This window comes from Phyllobates terribilis, unplaced genomic scaffold (assembly GCF_046119375.1).
Source record: "Phyllobates terribilis strain yellow unplaced genomic scaffold, ASM4611937v1 Scaffold_5__5_contigs__length_657084704, whole genome shotgun sequence".
In the NCBI taxonomy this organism is placed as follows: Eukaryota; Metazoa; Chordata; class Amphibia; order Anura; family Dendrobatidae; genus Phyllobates; species Phyllobates terribilis.
Window position 1 is genome coordinate 505,903,997 of NW_027362765.1, and position 22,771 is coordinate 505,926,767.

General features: G+C 38.1%; 1 protein-coding gene across 3 annotated transcripts in view; it reads right to left on the bottom strand.

Moving 5' to 3' along the window:
* Positions 1-8,639, bottom strand: part of RUFY2 (RUN and FYVE domain containing 2) — a 142,445-nt gene extending 133,806 nt beyond the window's left edge. For 2 of the 3 annotated variants that reach the window (XM_073685607.1, XM_073685605.1), the window contains exons 1-3: positions 8,513-8,639; positions 5,263-5,374; positions 2,233-2,406 (exon numbers count right to left, since the gene is read on the bottom strand). In XM_073685607.1, the coding sequence (XP_073541708.1) occupies positions 2,233-2,406; positions 5,263-5,338 (250 nt within the window). In that variant the 5' untranslated portion in view covers positions 5,339-5,374; positions 8,513-8,639. The remainder of the gene's footprint in view (positions 1-2,232; positions 2,407-5,262; positions 5,375-8,512) is intronic. The other variant, XM_073685606.1, reaches the window with a different exon arrangement.
* Between the last annotated feature and the right edge of the window lie 14,132 nt (positions 8,640-22,771).

Below are 22,771 nucleotides of genomic sequence, written 5' to 3' on the forward strand. Positions count from 1 at the left end.
ATTCAAATGACCTTTATTTCCAACAAGATGGGGCCCCTCCACATTATTCAAGAGTAGTCCGCGAGTATCTTGATGAAACATTTCCTAATAAATGGATTGGCCGAAGAGGCCCACTTGATTGGCCGGCACGTTCACCAGACTTGACCCCAATGGATTTTTTCTTTTGGGGAGTACTCAAGGACAAAGTATATAGTCGAAAACCAAAAAGTGTCAGTGATTTGAAAAATTACATAAGAGATGCATTTCAAGAAATTACCCAAAGAGACTTGTGCAAAAAAGTTTGTTGAAGCGTAAGAGGCGACTTCAAAGCTGTGCAAATTGTAATGGAAAACAGTTTGAGCACCTGCGTTGATAAAATTTAAGGGCTTTGTATTATTGTTCAGAATAAAATGTAATTGTCAATGTTATGCTTGTGTTAGTAAATATAATTTTATATATAAATCAAAATAAATATTATTTTCTGGCCACCTACTTTTGGACCACCCTGTATAAATCCATGGACCGGCATGGATTTATAGAGTGTGACCAAGTAATAGTTAAAATAGAAACCAAGTAATAGTTAAAAAAAAAAAGAATGAGAATGGTCAAAAATACAAATTATACTTACCTTCTGACGGCCCTCGGTCTCCCCGGTGTCTCGCGGTTGTGTAAAAGGACCTGCCATGACGTCATTTAGTCATGTGACAGGTCACGCGACCGCCGCCGTCACATGGCTAAATGACGTCATGTCAAGTCCTCACACCACCGTGAGCCGCCCAACATACCAGACGCATCGCTGCGGAGGTCGGGGGATATCGGAAGGTAAATATAATCTTTAATTTTTATTTAAAAAATTTTTTTTTACAGGTTCTATGGTACCCGGGTCTGGAGGAGAGTCTCCTCTTCTCCAGACCCGGGTACCATCCGCACATTGAATCGCTTCATATCCGCGTGTGCATATGCAGTGATGCGGATATCAAGCGTTTCAATGCAAGTCAATGGCGGCAATTACGCTGCGTGTCCGCAAAATTAATGGACATACTGCGTATTTTTCCGCAATGATAATCCGCAGCGGAAATTTCCGCAGAATGTGCACAGCACATGCAGATTATCATTGGGGACCATGGGGCACGTATTACCAAGCGTTTTTTAACCGTTTTCGCTGCGGAAATTCCACGGCAAAAACGCTTGAAAAACGCATAGTGGGCACTCAGCCTAATCCAAGAAAATTAAAATGTATTCATATTGACATCTGGCTTGGTCAGGGGGCATAGCCTGCATTACAAGCAAGACAAGCCAAACTCCCTGATCTGTGACTGTATGGGGGAGGTGGTATCAGGGGGCTGGCTTGTATTAGGAGCCAGGAGCAATTCACACCCCTGATCTGTGACGCAGATCACAGAAGGCAGGGAGAGCACTCAGCACCTGCATCTCTGTCACAGTGAATAGTCTGAATAGCAGATACTGTCAATTAAAATCACTGCTATGGATGTAAGCCTTTATAGTTCATGAAGTTATGCATATGAATTTGTCTCCCAGAGTACCCCTTTAAGGTCTCACTCACACTAGCGTATAATTCAGACAAGCGCTATGTGATGTTTTATCGGTTAGCACTCGTACCACTGTTATACTATGGAGCAGTGCAGATCGGCAATTGTTTTCTCCTGCTGATTCGGCATAAGAAAACAATTGCAGCATGCTGCAAATAGATCCAATAATATAGAAGTCTATGGGTGTGTGTGAAACATCGAACTGCACTCGAATGTCATCCAAGTGCAGTCCGATTACCAAGGACACAGACAATGGAGAAGAAGGAGAAATTAAGTTCTCTGTCTTCTCCGCACCTGTGCTGCGAATCTCTCATGCTAAAGAATCAGATCACAGTAAGGTGACACTAGGATTAAACTCTGACAGAGTTTGATCTGAGTGACATTAGCATAATTGGCCCGATTCTCTCACATGCGTGAGCGTACCCTGGACAGGGCAAAAAAAGTGCCCTATTTTTACGGACTGTCCTGGAATTTCTGGACAGTTGGCATCCCTGCCAACAATCTATCAACAAGCATTCATTCCTATACAGTCCATACCATCTGGGCCTTTAAACCAGCACTGATGGTCAATCAAGGCTTGTAATGAGCAGAAATACCTTATTCAGTTTTGGTGAAGTGTTACTAGACACTGTGCGGAATGAAATCACACAGGCGAATGTCTGCACATGTATGAACAGAGCAGTAGTGACGGCGTGTACTGTACCTTTAAGCCCATGCTTGAGGCAATGTTCCATCACAACAAAGAATTGCTGAAGAGGAGGGTAATCTGAGTCCAGGGTACGGCCGTAACTCAGAGCCGATTCAATGAGTCCTTTTATACTGAGCTTTGCCATATTCAGCAAATTTGTCCGCTCCACAACAGCTGGATCTCTTGCTGCTAGTACAAAGGATAATAATAGAATTGTAAAGCCATCATATTACTGAGTATGAATTATACATATATCCGAGACATAGCTGGAAATCAATGCCAAATGTAGTTAGTGGTCTAATGGGCTCTACTTTCTGATCCGCAACGTGATCGACTGAGAGAATAAAACTGCTTGTATGAATGTGAATATAGGCCTAGTATCAGGCATGGAGAATGTGAGCTGTATACGGGTGGTGTTTGTAACTCAACTGTAGCAAAACTTGATGTAAGTATATAGTCAATATATACAATATATATACAGAAATCCTTCCTCCTACTGAACATGACCCCAGGTTATGAGACGGTGGGGTCACTAACCACTGTCTACGTCGCCCCGCTCTTCAGAGGCTAACACAATGTAAGGCACCCTATGTATCACAGCAGAAGTACAGCCATGGTCAGGGAGGTCATCAAAGAATTATTTTAATTTTGTATACTGACTTAGTCACGGATCCTTTCTATATGATTTTCACACAAATTTATACATTAAGGAATTGCTTTGTAAGAAATCACCCTCATCACCTTAAAGATGTTTTTCAAGGCTATGACACATTTCGGGCAAGCACTAGAGCATGCTGAATCCTGACAGCGTTTACAATACAAGCCATTAGTATTCAGCTCTACCTGCCGGCTGCAGTTTTTTTGGGGGGTGGAGGATGATCTTACTGATATTCCCTTTAATATACAAACACAGCTTTATATATACAAACACTGGACAGCAGCAGTCTACACACATTATATACATATTTCAAGCCCATTTGCCAACGACAAGTTGACCTTTGTTATATAGGACCCTATACTAAAGATTTACCTAAATCAGAGCCTAGACCTCAAATGAAGATGGGAAGCTTAGGGTCCAGTTACACTTTGCTTAATTAAAAATAGTCTTTGTAAGATGGGTGGATAATAGGGTGCACGACCCAAGGGGCAATGCACAATGTAGAATATATGAAATATGACCAGCACTACCTATACCACTTTGTGATTGCATAGATAGATAGATAGATATTGATATATGGATAGATATACTGTATAGATAGCTATTGAGATATGTATAGATATATAGGTAGAAGGGTGGATGGATGGATGGATAAATAGATATTGATATATGGATAGATATATAGGTAGATAGGTGGATGGATGGATGGATGGATGGATGGATAGATAGGTATTGATATATGGATAGATATATAAATATATAGGTAGATGGATGGATAGATGGACAGATATGTGGTAGATAGACTACAACATTTTGTTAATGCGTTTCAGGGTCAACTTCAGAGATTTTTCCCCCAATACTTGGCGAACACTGGATAAAAGATCCACGTTTTGCACATATATTGGAGAGCAGGATGCATGTAGTGTGATTTGATAGTATTGATGTGTGCACTTACAAATTATAGCCAGTGATTTCACTTATCTGGATATACAAGTATCTTTAACATATCCCCATGAAATTCTGACCCGTGGTTTTCTGTGATGTTTAGCCGGTTACATTTTCGGTGAGTTGCCATTAGTAGGGAGCGCCTGAATTCCTGCACAAATATTATGGCAACTTAACCAAAAGTGGAAATACAACATTCCTGCTTCCCAGAGCCTGTCATTAAACAAGTGAGTAAAATGCCGGAGGTCTGTTGTTGAGGGGAGGTAAACAGAAAAGTTTTTAGGTACTGTGAAATGTAAGCCCTTTGTGAGCACCTGGACGTACACAGTGTGACTAGGAAAACATTCAAGTGGAATTTTCTAGTACCATGTTAATATTGTGTTTGTTAGCAAAAGAAAACCCAGTTTGCTAAAATAAATTCTGAACAATAAAAAGGAATTCCAGGAGTCCCATAGATATCAGCTATAGATGCAGCATGCTTTTTTAATACTATTTATATAATTTTAAATATTGTTGGTGCCCACTGTGACGCTGAGTCACTTCTCATTTACAAGCCATGTGTCGGGGAAGTCGAGGAGTCCGAGGTCAGGAGCCAGGAGGGTAAGTCATAAACAGAGGAAGAGACAAAGGTGTAGTCAGGTCACAGTACGGAGTCAGAATTGCAAGGTCAGATTGCATCAAGGCAAAAGGGGTCATACAAATGGATATTCAAGAGGCAAATCCAAGGTCCTACAGCAAAGATCAGACTATCAGAGTTCAGAGCACAGAGTAACACACCACTAAGCTGAAAGCTACAACTTGCAATAGTCCCCGCATAGCCAGCCAGCTAAAAGGTCAAGCAATCACCCTGAAAGGGCGACACCTGGAGGATTTCCAGCAGGCCCGGACTAATTGGGCTGAAAGGAAATCCCATACACAAAACTGACAGCCCAGCACACCTCTGCTATCTACATACTATAGGACGGCAGATCTGTCACTCACAATGCTGACAGCCCAGCACGCCCTGCAATCCATAGGACGGCTGAGCTGGCATTCACTAAGTCCATAAGACACAATAAGTGGTGGAATCGTGACATCCACCTTATTAAAATGCATATCAGTACTCCTATTACAGTGTGACCTCTGTTCATCCTGAGCATCCTGGTTCATGAACAGAATACAAGGCCAATAGAGGTTAAAGAACTAATGCTTTACTTATAAGGAGTGTCGTAGAAAGAGGGGCGGGTTTACACACAATTTTGTGTCATTTGTGTTTGCGAAGACCTGACTGACTACATAGGGTATTACAATGGTGGCCATTGGTGGCTATACATTTTTAAGGCATCCCTTTTACAAAGTTGCACTTACCATCTGCTGATTATAGAGTAAAAGCAAAATCCAGAAAACCAACAAGATGACATTAAAAAAAAGAGCAATGTATAACTATAATTAATATAACAAACCTGGCTGTGACACCACAGCTGCCGTGATGTGGGAGACCCAGTTTACAGGGTTCCTTGGCGCTCCGAACTGGGTCATGATAGAAAAAAAAAATCACTCTCCTTTTGTAGCAGTCTGTGAAACAACAACAAAACACAACAATGTAATTTATTGCAGATCCTTGCCTACATGAATATTACAAGGGTTGTCCTTAGAGTGACTGCAGACTAGTATCCTATGTGCACTGTGTGCTGTGAGGATTCTCCGGTACTGGTGCCGGGAGTGGAAGGGGCATGACCACAAATATGAGATTTGCATACATGTGGTCACATGACGACTAGACGTGCACAACCTGACTTAATGTAAGTGAATTGAGCAAGGCAGGACATGTGGCTGGAAGTATGCAAATCGCATACCAGCAGTCACATGACTGCCTTTTCCCAGCGGCGACACTGAAAAATCCTCACAGCACACACTGCACGCGATGTGAGGATTCACAAGTCTGCAGTTACCTCGAGTGACTACAGACTTGTAGCCTAAGGCCGGACAATCCCTTTAAGAAATTGCCAACATGCAGCCATTGTAGTGATGGTAATGATGATGACAACAACAATAATGATAATGATGATAAAAGTTTCAGATGAAGTGAACCATTTATAAACATTCCGATTTCAGCAAATAAATATCCTTAAAAAAAAAAAAAACAAGGAACAGACAGAGACAATACATTACAAAATTGTGTAGCGTTTTCCTATACAAAGAATAACCTCCATTGGTAACAGTATACAAATTCAGCGTAAAGGGAAGTTCTAATCAGATCTCTTGTAGATTGTGTGCCCTCGCGGGCAGGGTCCTCGCTCCTCCTGTACCAGTCAGCGACTTCTATTGTTCAAGATTATTGTACTTGTTGTTTGCTATGTATACTCCTTTTCTCATGTAAAGTGCCATGGAATAAACGGTGCAATAATAATAATAATAATAATGACAATCTACTGTTAAATCAGGTTTTGTGTTAAAAATATTTTTTTGCTTATTTTGCCAATTGTCCATATCACAATCTATATTCTAAATAAAAATAGAATTCTTGTAATTTTCACACTGGCTAATTGAGACTTTTTTAGACTCTAACTTCTTATATCAGGAAACAACACAAGTATAAGCCACAATGAACAGACTCAGATTCAATATTTTGCATTAAAGCATCTAAAGAGAATGTGCAAAAGTCATTATATAGAAAAGGGGAGGAGGTGAGTTGTGACATCCCCTATTGTGATTGGTTGATTCTTTGTTATCAGCTGTGTATAGAGGTGTCATTATAATCCTGCTTTTGCTGATAGGGAGCCAGCTGAAAACTTTTCTTGAAGGTAAAAAAAAAAAACAGTGGCCAGAGTGAAAATTACTATTATTATTATTTATTTATTTATTTTAAAAATCCTGATATAAAAAAAAAAACATTGCCATTTTTTTAAGAAATACATGAATACAAAAAAAAAATGACTTAAATAATAGGTAATTTTCTGATGACAGCTTCCCTTTAAAGGGGGAATATTTTGAAACTTCACCACATTCATAAACTTTAATTTATCTGACGACGGAGCAAGTCCATGTTTGCTTCTGGTAATATTTCCTATATGCTGTAGTCATCAGGCCAAAATCGCAATTTATTAGTTGTGCTCTCTTGCTTAACCCATTCACAGGATATAGATTTCTTTTTCTCTTCTGCGCCTAGAGAGCAGCTCTTGGGAATTTGATATTCCTGCTAAAAAGCCATTACTAAAAGCTCTAATTTCTGGTTCGTGTGTAGACCGGAAGAAGCACCTGTCATATAGGATAAAAGTGTCTATAGGGTCTACAAGCCTGACGGAGTCCAAAAGGTTGATCTTTCTGCCTCCATCAGACCGTTATACGTTGGCATGCTGCAAAACAGTGTAAAGAATTCTGCTGTACACTATTCTATTCCATACCAAGTTATTTAGCAAAGCAAATAATATAATATATTTTATAGTGGGACCTTATGAACCACTGTATGACATCCATTGGAGGCACCTATTTAAAGCACCACTCCATTGTTTTTTTTATATTTCAGCGCTGGAGTGGTGCCACTAATCTAAGTTCGCTGCCCCTAGTATTATACTTAGCAGCTGGTGCCTTCAGCTGTTCCTGGCGTTGCTCCGGTCCCGCGGCGCCCTCTCACAACCGCAACTTCAGACTGACTGGAAGTCAGGGACCAAAAGTAGAGACCAGATAATTCTGGAACAGTAGTGTCAGGAAATGGTGGACTAGACAGAAGAAGGCCCCGTAGCACCAATGATATGTCCGCCCCTGGTGTCAGGGAATTGGTGGAGGGGATCAGAACCCACCACCACCTTAAAGGTAACCTGTCACCAGTTTTTTTTTGTTACAAACCCTGCCCATCACCTTTAAGAACATGTGAATGGGGTTCCTACAGGCTCTTTATGTCCTCATAGGTGCCCCTGTATACCTCTGAAAATGTGTTTTATTCATATCCCGCGCTGCATGTAAATTGAGTGGTCCAGTCCGATGGGCGAATTCAGATTTTGATCAGCGCTGCTCCAGTACCTACAAATGCCGCCTCTTCTGTCTGGAAGTAAGTGGATGATGTCTGTACATCATCCACACGGTGCCCGAAGTCCAGCGCCGTGTGGATGGATGGACCGCGTAATTTACATGCAGTGGGGGATATGTATAAAACACATTTCCGGAGCTATGCAGGGGCATGTCTGAGGACATAAAGGGGCTGTAGGAACCCTATTCACATTATCTTATAGGTGATGGGCAGGGTTTGTAAGAGAAAAAGCTGGTGACAGGTTCCCTTTCCATCTATCAGTAGATACAGGCTGGATCACAACAGTCTGAAATTCTATTACAACTATATATGTAAATGTATTTATTTAATGTGTGAGTGGGTGTGTATATATATATATATATATATATATATATATATATATATATATATATACACATATACATATATGTACATACACACACACATGCAAACGTATATTTTCTTTATGACTGATGCTATGTTTTACCAAATGTAATGATAATAACTAATATAACTAAGATAATAATGATATTTCTTAAAAGACAATCCTAATCCAGCATATCTTGTTTATGTCTTTATAAATATCTCACATGCAGAATATAGAAATCTTGATCTGTTGGTCAATCTCTCAAAAACATTTCTTGCATGCTCCTGTATGAGTGCCCCCCTGCACCCCAGAGCCCCCGCTATGTAGAGCTGCTCCTCACCTTGCAGGATGCCAGACGGTCGCCACCTTCCTCCTGATAACTGGGAGTCCGCCCAGAGGCTGTGACATGTGCGCATGCGCACAATATCCTTCCCTACCCTCGCATCACTGACTGGATCGCTGCGCAGTTTCGTGAATAGCACACTTGCGTACTGAAAGAAGAGACGCAGGATTTGGGGAGAACCCTGCCTACGCAGACGGAGCAAGTGACTGGGCTGCTGTCCAATGAACTGAGCACGAGAACGGTTCTGGGTCATGTGATATCTGGGTCATTTACTGGTGAGTGTAGCATTCATCCTGTGGTATATTTATTTGCTCTGGATATAGCAACTCTTAGATGGCAGTAATGGAAAGTACAGTATTAATGGGATATACTTGTCTTTTTGTTTATTTGTTTTACATAGGGCTTAAAGAACTGATAATCTGCAATGCCCCTATAATAGGTAAATGATTCTTTTATAATATGGTCCCTGAATGTCTTCATGAGGCAACTAATGCAATGGCCCAGCTGTGGTACCAACATACACATGTCTGATCAAACAAGCAGGGAACAGAAGCAAAAATATTCCCCTACCAGGACCGGAGCATAATATGTGCTATGTGTTATATTATACTGTATATATGTGCTATATGTATTATATATTATATATGTGTGCTATGTGTTATATTATACTGTATATATGTGCTATATGTATTATATATATATATATATGTGTGATATGTGTTATATTATACTGTATATATGTGCTATATGTATTATATATTATATATGTGTGCTATGTTTTATATTATACTGTATATATGTGCTATATGAATTATATATTATATATGTGTGCTATGTGTTATATTATACTGTATATATGTGCTATATGTATTATATATATATATGTACTATGTGTTATATTATACTGTATATATGTGCTATATGTATTATATATTATATATGTGTGCTATGTGTTATATTATACTGTATATATGTGCTATATGAATTATATATTATATATGTGTGCTATGTGTTATATTATACTGTATATATGTGCTATATGTATTATATATATATATATATGTGCTATGTGTTATATTATACTGTATATATGTGCTATATGTATTATATATTATATATGTGTGCTATGTTTTATATTATACTGTATATATGTGCTCTATGTATTATATATATATGTGCTATGTGTTATATTATACTGTATATATGTGCTATATGTATTATATATTATATATGTGTGCTATGTGTTATATTATATATATGTGCTATGTATTATATATTATATATATGTGCTATGTAGTATATATTATATATGTTCTATGTATTATATTATACTGTATATACAGTACAGACCAAAAGTTTGGACACACCTTCTCATTTAAAGATTTATCTGTATTTTCATGACTTTGAAAATTGTACATTCACACTGAAGGCATCAAAACTATGAATTAACACATGTGGAATTATATACTTAACAAAAAAGTGTGAAACAACTGAAAATATGTCCTATATTCTAGGTTCTTAAAAGTAGCCACCTTTTGCTTTGATGACTGCTTTGCACACTCTTGGCATTCTCTTGATGAGCTTCGAGAGGTAGTCACCGGAAATGGTCTTCCAACAATCTTGAAGGAGTTCCCAGAGATGCTTAGCACTTGTTGGCCCTTTTGCCTTCACTTTGCGGTCCAGCTCACCTCAAACCATCTCGATTGGGTTCAGGTCTGGTGACTGTGGAGGCCAGGTCCCCTGGCGCAGCACCCCATCACTCTCGTTCTTGGTCAAATAACCCTTACACAGCCTGCAGGTGTGTTTGGGGTCATTGTCCTGTTGAAAAATAAATGATGGTCCAACTAAACGCAAACCAGATGGAATAGCATGCCGCTGCAAGATGCTGTGGTAGCCATGCTGGTTCAGTATGCCTTCAATTTTGAATAAATCCCCAACAGTGTCACCAGCAAAGCACCCCCACACCATCACACCCCCTCCTCCATGCTTCACGGTGGGAACAAGGCATGTAGAGTCCATCCGTTCACCTTTTCTGCGTCGCACAAAGACACGGTGGTTGGAACCAAAGATCTCAAATTTGGACTCATCAGACCAAAGCACAGATTTCCACTGGTCTAATGTCCATTCCTTGTGTTCTTTAGCCCAAACAAGTCTCTTCTGCTTGTTGCCTGTCCTTAGCAGTGGTTTCCTAGCAGCTATTTTACCATGAAGGCCTGCTGCACAAAGTCTCCTCTTAACAGTTGTTGAAGAGATGTGTCTGCTGCTAGAACTCTGTGTGACATTGACCTGGTCTCTAATCTGAGCTGCTGTTAACCTGCAATTTCGGAGGCTGGTGACTCGGATAAACTTATCCTCAAAAGCAGAGGTGACTCTTGGTCTTCCTTTTCTGGGGGGTCCTCATGTGAGCCAGTTTCTTTGTAGCACTTGATGTTTTTTTCAATGGCACTTGGGGACACTTTCAAAGTTTTCCCAATTTTTCGCACTGACTGACCTTCATTTCTTAAAGTAATGATGGCCACTCGTTTTTCTATACTTAGCTGCTTTTTTCTTGCCATAATACAAATTCTAACAGTCTATTCAGTAGGACTATCAGCTGTGTATCCACCAGATTTCTGCACAACACAACGGATGGTCCCAACCCCATTTATAAGGCAAGAAATCCCACTTATTAAACCTGACAGGGCACACCTGTGAAGTGAAAACCATTTCCGGTGACTACCTCTTGAAGCTCATCAAGAGAATACCAAGAGTGTGCAAAGCAGTCATCAAAGCAAAAGGTGGCTACTTTGAAGAACCTAGACTATAAGACATATTTTCAGTTGGTTCACACTTTTTTGTTAAGTATATAATTCCACATGTGTTAATTCACAGTTTTGATGCCTTCAGTGTGAATGTACAATTTTCATAGTCATGAAAATACAGAAAAATCTTTAAATGAGAAGGTGTGTCCAAACTTTTGGTCTGTACTGTATGTGCTATGTGTTATATTATACTGAATATATGTGCTATGTGTTATATATTATATATATGTGCTGTGTTATATTATACTGTATATATGTGCTATGTGTTATATTATACTGTATATATGTGCTATATGTTATATTATACTGTATATATGTGCCATGTGTTATATATATGTGCTATGTGTCATATTATACTGTATATATGTGCTGTGTTATATTATACTGTATACATGTGCTATATATTATATATTATATATATGTGCTATGTGTTATATATTATATATATGTGCTATATGTTATATTATACTGTATATATGTGCTATGTATTATATATGTGCTATGTGTTATATTATACTGTATATATGTGCTATGTGTTATATTATACTGTATATATGTGCCATGTGTTATATTATACTGTATATATGTGCTATATGTATTATATATATATATGTGCTATGTGTTATATTATACTGTATATATGTGCTATATGTATTATATATTATATATGTGTGCTATGTGTTATATTATACTGTATATATGTGCTATATGTATTATATATATATGTGTGCTATGTGTTATATTATACTGTATATATGTGCTATATGTATTATATATTATATATGTGTGCTATGTGTTATATTATACTGTATATATGTGCTATATGTATTATATATATATATGTGCTATGTGTTATATTATACTGTATATATGTGCTATATGTATTATATATTATATATGTGTGCTATGTGTTATATTATATATATGTGCTATGTATTATATATTATATATATGTGCTATGTATTATATATTATATATATGTGCTATGTAGTATATATTATATATGTGCTATGTATTATATTATACTGTATATATGTGCTATGTGTTATATTATACTGTATATATGTGCTATGTGTTATATATTATATATATGTGCTATGTGACATATTATACTGTATATATGTGCTATGTGTTATATATTATATATATGTGCTATGTGACATATTATACTGTATATATGTGCTATGTGTTATATATTATATATATGTGCTATATGTTATATTATACTGTTTATATGTGCCATGTGTTATATATATGTGCTATGTGTGATATTATACTGTATATATGTGCTGTGTTATATTATACTGTATGCATGTGCTATGTATTATATATTATATATATGTGCTATGTGTTATATATTATATATATGTGCTATATGTTATATTATACTGTATATATGTGCTATGTATTATATATGTGCTATGTGTTATATTATACTGTATATATGTGCCATGTGTTATATTATACTGTATATATGTGCCATGTGTTATATATATGTGCTATGTGTGATATTACACTGTATATATGTGCTGTGTTATATTATACTCTATATATGTGCTATGTATTATATATTATATATATGTGCTATGTGTTATACTGTATATATGTGCTATGTGCTATGTGTTATATATTATATATATATGTGCTATGTGTTATATTACACTGTATATATGTGCTATGTGTTATATTACACTGTATGTATGTGCTATGTGTTATATTATACTGTATATATGTGCTATGTGTTATATTACACTGTATATATGTGCTATGTGTTATATTATACTGTATATATGTGCTATGTGTTATATATTATATATATGTGCTATGTGTTATATTATACTGTATATATGTGCTATGTATTATATATGTGCTATGTGTTATATTATACTGTATATATGTGCCATGTGTTATATTATACTGTATATATGTGCCATGTGTTATATATATGTGCTATGTGTGATATTATACTGTATATATGTGCTGTGTTATATTATACTCTATATATGTGCTATGTATTATATATTATATATATGTGCTATGTGTTATACTGTATATATGTGCTATGTGTTATATATTATATATATGTGCTATGTGTTATATTACACTGTATATATGTGCTATGTGTTATATTACACTGTATATATGTGCTATGTGTTATATTACACTGTATATATGTGCTATATATTATATTATACTGTATATATGTGCTATGTGTTATATATTATATATATGTGCTATGTGTTATATTATACTGTATATATGTGCTATGTATTATATATGTGCTATGTGTTATATTATACTGTATATATGTGCTATGTGTTATATTATACTGTATATATGTGCCATGTGTTATATTATACTGTATATATGTGCCATGTGTTATATATATGTGCTATGTGTGATATTATACTGTATATATGTGCTGTGTTATATTATACTCTATATATGTGCTATGTATTATATATTATATATATGTGCTATGTGTTATACTGTATATATGTGCTATGTGTTATATATATGTGCTATGTGTTATATTACACTGTATATATGTGCTATGTGTTATATTATACTGTATATATGTGCTATATATTATATTATACCGTATATATGTGCTATGTGTTATATATTATATATATGTGCTATGTGTTATATTATACTGTATATATGTGCTATGTATTATATATGTGCTATGTGTTATATTATACTGTATATATGTGCTATGTGTTATATTATACTGTATATATGTGCTATGTATTATATATTATATATGTGCTATGTATTATATATTATATATGTGCTATGTGTTATATTATACTGTATATATGTGCTATGTGTTATATTATATATATGTGCTATGTGTTATATTATACTGTATATATGTGCTATGTGTTATATATATGTGCTATGTATTATATTATATATATGTGCTATGTATTATATTATACTGTATATATGTCCTATGTGTTATATTATATGTGCTATGTATTATATATTATATATATGTGCTATGTATTATATATTATATATACAGTACAGACCAAAAGTTTGGACACACCTTCTCATTTAAAGATTTTTCTGTATTTTCTTGACTATGAATATTGTACATTCACACTGAAGGCATCTAAACTATGAATTAACACATGTGGAGTTATATACTTAACAAAAAAGTGTGAAACAACTGAAAATATGTCTTATGTTCTAGGTTCTTCAAAGTAGCCACCTTTTGCTTTGATGACTGCTTTGCATACTCTTGGCATTCTCTTGATGAACTTCAAGAGGTAGTCACCGGAAATGGTTTTCACTTCACAGGTGTGCCCTGTCAGGTTTAATAAGTGGGATTTCTTGCCTTATAAATGGGGTTGGGACCATCAGTTGTGTTGTGCAGAAGTCTGGTGGATACACAGCTGATAGTCCTACTGAATAGACTGTTAGAATTTGTATTATGGCAAGAAAAAAGCAGCTAAGTAAAGAAAAACGAGTGGCCATCATTACTTTAAAAAATGAAGGTCATCAGTCCGAAAAAATGGGAAACCTTTGAAAGTGTCCCCAAGTGCATTTGCAAAAACCATCAAGCGCTACAAAGAAACTGGCTCACATGAGGACCGCCCCAGGAAAGGAAGACCAAGAGTCACCTCTGCTTCTGAGGATAAGTTTATTCGAGTCACCAGCCTCAGAAATCGCAGGTTAACAGCAGCTCAGATTAGAGACCAGGTCAATGCCACACAGAGTTCTAGCAGCAGACACATCTCTTCAACAACTGTTAAGAGGAGACTTTGTGCAGCAGGCCTTCATGGTAAAATAGCTGCCAGGAAACCACTGCTAAGGACAGGCAACAAGCAGAAGAGACTTGTTTGGGCTAAAGAACACAAGGAATGGACATTAGACTAGTGGAAATCTGTGCTTTGGTCTGATGAGTCCAAATTTGAGATCTTCGGTTCCAACCACCGTGTCTTTGTGCGACGCAGAAAAGGTGAACGAATGGACTCTACATGCCTGGTTCCCACCGTGAAGCATGGAGGAGGAGGTGTGATGGTGTGGGGATGCTTTGCTGGTGACACTGTTGGGGATTTATTCAAAATTGAATGCATACTGAACCAGCATGGCTACCACAGCATCTTGCAGCGGCATGCTATTCCATCCGATTTGCGTTTAGTTGGACCATCATTTATTTTTCAACAGGACAATGACCCCAAACACACCTCCAGGCTGTGTAAGGGCTATTTGACCAAGAAGGAGAGTGATGGGTGCTACGCCAGATGACCTGGCCTTCACAGTCACCAGATCTGAACCCAATCGAGATGGTTTTGGGTGAGCTGGACCGCAGAGTGAAGGCAAAAGGGCCAACAAGTGCTAAGCATCTCTGGGAACTCCTTCAAGATTGTTGGAAGACCATTTCCGGTGACTACCTCTTGAAGCTCATCAAGAGAATGCCAAGAGTGTGCAAAGCAGTCATCAAAGCAAAAGGTGGCTACTTTGAAAAACCTAGAATATAAGACATATTTTCAGTTGTTTCACACTTTTTTGTTAAGTATATAATTTCACATGTGTTAATTCATAGTTTTGATGCCTTCAGTGTGAATGTACAATTTTTATAGTCATGGAAATAAAGAAAAATCTTTAAATGAGAAGGTGTGTCCAAACTTTTGGTCTGTACTGTATGTGCTATGTGTGATATTATACTGTATATATGTTCTATGTATTATATTATACTGTATATATGTGCTATGTATTATATGTTATATATATGTGCTATGTGTTATATTATACGGTATATATGTGCTAAGTGTAATATTATACTGTATATATGTGCTATGTATTATATTATACTGTATATACAGTACAGACCAAAAGTTTGGACACACCTTCTCATTTAAAGATTTTTCTGTATTTTCAAGACTTTGAAAATTGTACATTCACACTGAAGGCATCAAAACTATGAATTAACACATGTGGAATTATATACTTAACAAAAAAGTGTGAAACAACTGAAAATATGTCTTATATTCTAGGTTCTTCAAAGTAGCCACCTTTTGCTTTGATGACTGCTTTGCACACTCTTGGCATTCTCTTGATGAGCTTCAAGAGGTAGTCACCGGAAATGGTCTTCCAACAATCTTGAAGGAGTTCCCAGAGATGCTTAGCACTTGTTGGCCCTTTTGCCTTCACTCTGCGGTCCAGCTCACCCCAAACCATCTCGATTGGGTTCAGGTCTGGTGACTCTGGAGGCCAGGTCATCTGGCGTAGAACCCCATCACTCTCCTTCTTGGTCAAATAGCCCTTACACAGCCTGGAGGTGTGTTTGGGGTCATTTTCCTGTTGAAAAATAAATGATGGTCCAACTAAACGCAAACTGGATGGAATAGCATGCCGCTGCAAGATGCTGTGGTGGCCATGCTGGTTCAGTATGCCTTCAATTTTGAATAAATCCCCAACAGTGTCACCAGCAAAGCACCCCCACACCATCACACCTCCTCCTCCATGCTTCACGGTGGGAACCAGGCATGTAGAGTCCATCCGTTCACCTTTTCTGCGTCTCACAAAGACACGGTGGTTGGAACCAAAGATCTCAAATTTGGCCTCATCAGACCAAAGCACAGATTTCCACTGGTTTAATGTCCATTCCTTGTGTTCTTTAGCCCAAACAAGTCTCTTCTGCTTGTTGCCTGTCCTTAGCAGTGGTTTCCTAGCAGCTATTTTACCATGAAGGCCTGCTGCACAAAGTCTCCTCTTAACAGTTGGTGTAGAGATGTGTCTGCTGCTAGAACTCTGTGTGGCATTGACCTGGTCTCTAATCTGAGCTGCTGTTAACCTGAGATTTCTGAGGCTGGTGACTTGGATAAACTTATCCTTAGAAGTAGAGGTGACTCTTGGTCTTCCTTTCCTGGGGTGGTCCTCATGTGAGCCAGTTTCTTTGTAGCGCTTGATGGTTTTTGCAACTGCACTTGGGGACACTTTCAAAGTTTTCCCAATTTTTCGCACTGACTGACCTTCATTTCTTAAAGTAATGATGGCCACTCGTTTTTCTTTACTTAGCTGCTTTTTTCTTAACATAATACAAATTCTAACAGTCTATTCAGTAGGACTATCAGCTGTGTATCCACCTGACTTCTGCACAACACAACTGATGGTCCCAACCCCATTTATAAGGCAAGAAATCCCACTTATTAAACCTGACAGGACACACCTGTGAAGTGAAAATTATTTTCGGTGACTACCTCTTGAAGCTCATCAAGAGAATGCCAAGAGTGTGCAAAGCAGTCATCAAAGCAAAAGGTGGCTACTGTGAAGAACCTAGAATATAAGACATATTTTCAGTTGTTTCACACTTTTTTGTTAAGTATATAATTCCACATGTGTTAATCCATAGTTTTGATGCCTTCAGTGTGAATGTACAATTTTCATAGTCATGAAAATACAGAAAAATCTTTATATGAGAAGGTGTGTCCAAACTTTTGGTCTGTACTGTATGTGCTATGTATTATATTATATATATATGTGCTATGTATAATATATTATATATATGTGCTATGTATTATATATTATATATATGTGCTATGTATTATATATATATGTGCTAAGTATTATATTATATATCTGTGCTATGTATTACATATTATATGTGCTATGTATTATGTATTATATATGTGCTATGTATTATATTATATATACATATCTGCTATGTATTATATATTATATACAGTTGAAACCAGAAGTTTACATACACTATATAAAAAGACACATATGCATGTTTTTCTCAGTATCTGACATGAAATCAGAATAAACCTTTCCCGTTTTAGGTCAATTAGGATTACCATCATTTTTAATATTTGCCAAATGCCAGAATAATGAGAGAGAGAGAATGTTTTAAGGCATTTTTATTACTTACTGCAAAGTGAAAAGTTTACATACATTTCATTAGTATTTGGTACCATTGCCCTTAAACTGAATGACTTGGGTCAAACGTTTGGGATATCCTTCCACAAGCTTCTCACAATAGTTGGTCGGAAAACTGGTGTAAGTGATCCAGGTTTGTAAGTTGCCTCGCTCGCACCTGCCTTTTCAGCTTTGCCCATAAATTTTCAATAGGATTAAGATTAGGGCTTTGTGATGGCCTCTCCAAAACATTGACTTTGTTATCCTTAAGCCACTTTGTTACCATTTTGGCAGTATGCTTCGGGTCATTGTCCATTTGGATGACCCATTTCCGCCAAGCTTTAACTTCCTGGCTGATGTCTTGAGATGTTGCTTCAGTTTTGCCACATAATCTTCTTTTCTCATGATGCCATCTATTTTGTGAAGTGCACCAGTCCCTCCTGCAGCAAAACAACCCCACAACATGATGCTGTCACCCCCTTGTTTCACAGTTGGGATGGTGTTCTTAGGCTTCCAAGCTTCTCCCTTTTTCCTCCAAACGTAACGATAGTCATTATGCCCAAAAAGTTCTATTTTAGTTTCATCAGACCACAGGACATGTCTCCAAAAAACAAGGTCTGTGTTCCTGTGTGCATTTGAAAATATTAATCTGGCTTTTTTATGTTTCTTTTGGAGTCATGGCTTCTTCCTGGCAGAGTGGCCTTTCGGCCCATGTTGATACAGTACTCGTTTCACTGTGGATATTGACACAATCTTACCAGCTTCCGCCATCATCTTCACAAGGTCTTTTGCTTTTGTCCTTGGGTTGATATGCACATGTCGGACCAAAGCACGTTCATCTCTGAGACACAGAACCCGTCTCCTTCCTGAGCGGTATGATGGCTGGACATTGCCATCTTGATTGTACTTGTGTATAATTGTTTGTACAGATGAACGAGGCACCTTGAGGTATCTTGAAATTGCTCCCAAGGATGAGCCAGACTTGTGCAAGTCCACAATTCTCTTCCTGATATCTTGGCTGTTTTCATTAGACTTTCCCATGATGCTACGCAAAGAAGCATTATGTTTCAGGTGTGCATTAAAATACATCCACAGAAGCTTCAAAACACATGACATCATCATATGGGCAGTCCATAATTGTTTAAAGGCATAGTTATCTTAGTGTATGTAAACTTTTGACTTTGCTGTTAGTAATATAAATACCTTAAAACATTCTCTCTCTCTCATTATTCTGCCATTTGGCAAATATTAAAAATTATGGTAATCCTAATTGACCAAAAATCGGAAAGGTTTGTTCTGATTTCATGTCAGATATTGAGAAAAACATGCATATGTGTCTATTTATATAGTCTATGTAAACTTCTGGTTTCAACTGTATATACAGTATGTGCTGTGTATTATATTATATATATATATATATATATATATATATATATATATATGTGTGCTATGTATTATATATTATATATATGTGCTTTGTATAATGTATTATATGTGCTATGTATTATATTATATATATATGTGCTATGTATAATGTATTATATATGTGCTATGTATTATATATATTATATATATGTGCTATGTATTATATTATATATTTGTGCTATGTATTACTGTATTTTTTTAGACTATAAGACGCACTTTTTTCCTCTAAAATTTTGGAGGAAAGTGGGGGGTGCGTCTTATAGTCCGAGATATATACATATATATATATATATATATATATATATATATATATATACTGTGACTGTGGGTGGTGGGGGTTGTGTGGGGATCAGCGGAGGAGCGGGGCACAGGAGGCAGCAGCCACCTGCTGCAGCCTACACTGTACCCGCTACCAGAGAAAATTAATATTCACTGCTCCCCACGCCCATGAATATTCATTTTCCTTAATAGCGCGCACACTTTACCTGCAGCGCGGCTCCTGGTATGTATGGCACCCCTCATCCCTCATCCTGGTATGTATTGCACCCTTCATCTCTCATCCTGGTATGTATGGCCCCCCTCATCCCTCTTCCTGGTATGCTTGGCACCCCTCATCCTGGTATGTATAGCCCCTCTCATCCCCATCCTGGTATGTATGGCCCGCATCATCCCTCTTCCTAGTATGCCTGGCACCCCTCATCCCTCTTCCTGGTATTTATGGCACCCCTCATCCCTCTTCCTGGTATTTATGGCCCCCCTCATCCCTCTTCCTGGTATGGGTCAGAGGGAACAGGTGGGTCATACATACCAGGAAGAGGGATGAAGGATGCCGTGCATACCGGGATGGGGATGAGGGGGGCCATGCATATCAGGATGGAGATGAGAGTCAAGTATAACAGGAAGGAGAGGGCCATATATACCAGGATGGGGGACATTAACAGAATTGGAGGACATTACCCCTATAAAAGTGTCAGCAGCAGACCCCCCCACACACTTAACAGTGCATCATTTGCTTACATTTTTTTTTGTATTTTCCTCCTGTAAGGGTATGTGCACACGATGCAGAAATGAAGCAGAAAATTTCTGCATCATTTCTGCATCTCCCTGGCAGAAAAAACGCATGCAGATTGTGCATGCGTTTTTCCTGCAGAATACATGCGGATCCACATGCAGATTGACATGCGTTTCCGCATGCAGATTGACAAGCGCTTTCCAGGCGATTTTAGCATCACCTGGAAAGTGCTTGACAACTAGGTCACACTATATAATCCATGCAAACAGCATGGATTTATATAGTGTGACCCGAGAGAGTGTATATACTTACCTCCGATGGCCCGCGCTGTCCTGCTTTACAAAGTTCCCGGCTGCCGGCAACTTTGAATTGAAAGACCTGCCGACGTCAGCGTCACGTGACCCGTCACATGACTCTGACGTCACCGCAGGTCCTACAACTCACTGCAAGTGCCGGGAACCAAGCGGGAGCGCTGCGCGGGCCGACAGATGGTAAGTATACATTTATTTTTTATTTTATTCTTTTTTTTACAGCTTTTTTAATGGTACCTGGGTGTGGATGAGACTCTCCTCTCCTCCACACTCGGGTACCATCCGCATATTAGAACGCGCCAATAACGCAAGTACAAATGCTGTCTTGCGGAATTGGCGCGTTCTAATGCAAGTCAATGGCGGCGAAATCGCCGCGTTTCCGCAAAAATTAATTGACATGCTGCGGATTTTTGACCACAGCGTTGACGCTGCGGAAAAATCCGCATCATGGGCACAGCACATGCGGATTTCCATTGGGGAACATTGCTTCCCTTCTACCATGCGTTTTTCATGCGTTTCCGCGGCGTTTACGCAACTGCAAAAACGCCGCGGAAACGCAGGAAATACGCATCGTGTGAACTCAGCCTTAAACCTAGATGCATCTTATGGTGCGGTGCATCTTATAGTCCGAAAAATACGGTATATATTATATATGTGCTATGTATTATATTATATATTGTGCTATTTATTATATTATATATACAGTATGTGCTATGTATTATATATATGTGCTATGTATTATATTATATTAGTATTATTATTTATTATTATAGCGCCATTTATTACATGTAGCTTTTCATGTGAAAAAGGGGTATACATAGCAAAAACAATTACAATAATCTTGAACTAAAAACGTGACGGCGACTAGTACAGGAGGAGAGAGGACCCTGCCCCCGAGGGCTCACAGTGTACAAGGGATGGGTGAGGATACAGTAGGTGAGGGTAGAGCTGGTCGTGCAGCGGTATGGTGGAGCAGTGGTTACTGCAGGTTGTAGGCTTGTCGGAAGAGGTGGGTCTTCAGGCTCCTTTTGAAGGTTTCCACGGTAGGCGAGAGCCTGATATGTTGGGGTAGAGAGTTCCAGAGTAGGGGGGATGCACGGGAGAAATCTTGTATGTGATTGTGGGAAGTAGAGATAAGAGGGGAGTAAGTACCGGGAGACTAGGTCACAGATGTATGGAGGAGACAGGCTTTGAATGGCTTTGTATGTCATGGTTAGGGTTTTGAAGTGGAGTCTGTGGGCAATGGGGAGCCAGTGAAGGGATTGACAGAGAGGAGAGGCCGGGGAATAGATGGATTAGTCGGGCAGCAGAGTTTAGGATAGATTGGAGGGGCATGAGAGTGTTAGAGGGGAGGCCAGAGAGCAGGAGGTTGCAGTAGTCGAGGCGGGAGATTATGAGGGCATGCACTAGTGTTTTTGCAGATTCGTGGCTGAGGGATGTGCAGATCCAGGAGATATTTTTGAGTTGGAGTCGGCAGGAAGTGGAAAGGGCTTGGATATGTGGTTTGAGGGAGCGATTAGAGTCCAGAGTTACCCCGAGGCTTCGAGCTTGCAGGACTGGGGAGAGTGGACAGCACATATATATATATACAGTTATATGAAAAAGTTTGGGCACCCCTATTAATCTTAAGCTTAATGTTTTCTTAAAATTGGTGTTTTTGCAACAGCTATTTCAGTTTGATATATGTAATAACTGTTGGACACAGTAATGTTTCTGCCTTGAAATGAGGTTTATTGTACTAACAGAAAATGTGCAATCTGCATTCAAACAAAATGTGACAGGTGCATAAGTATGGGCACCTCACCAGAAAAGTGACATTAATATTTAGTAGATC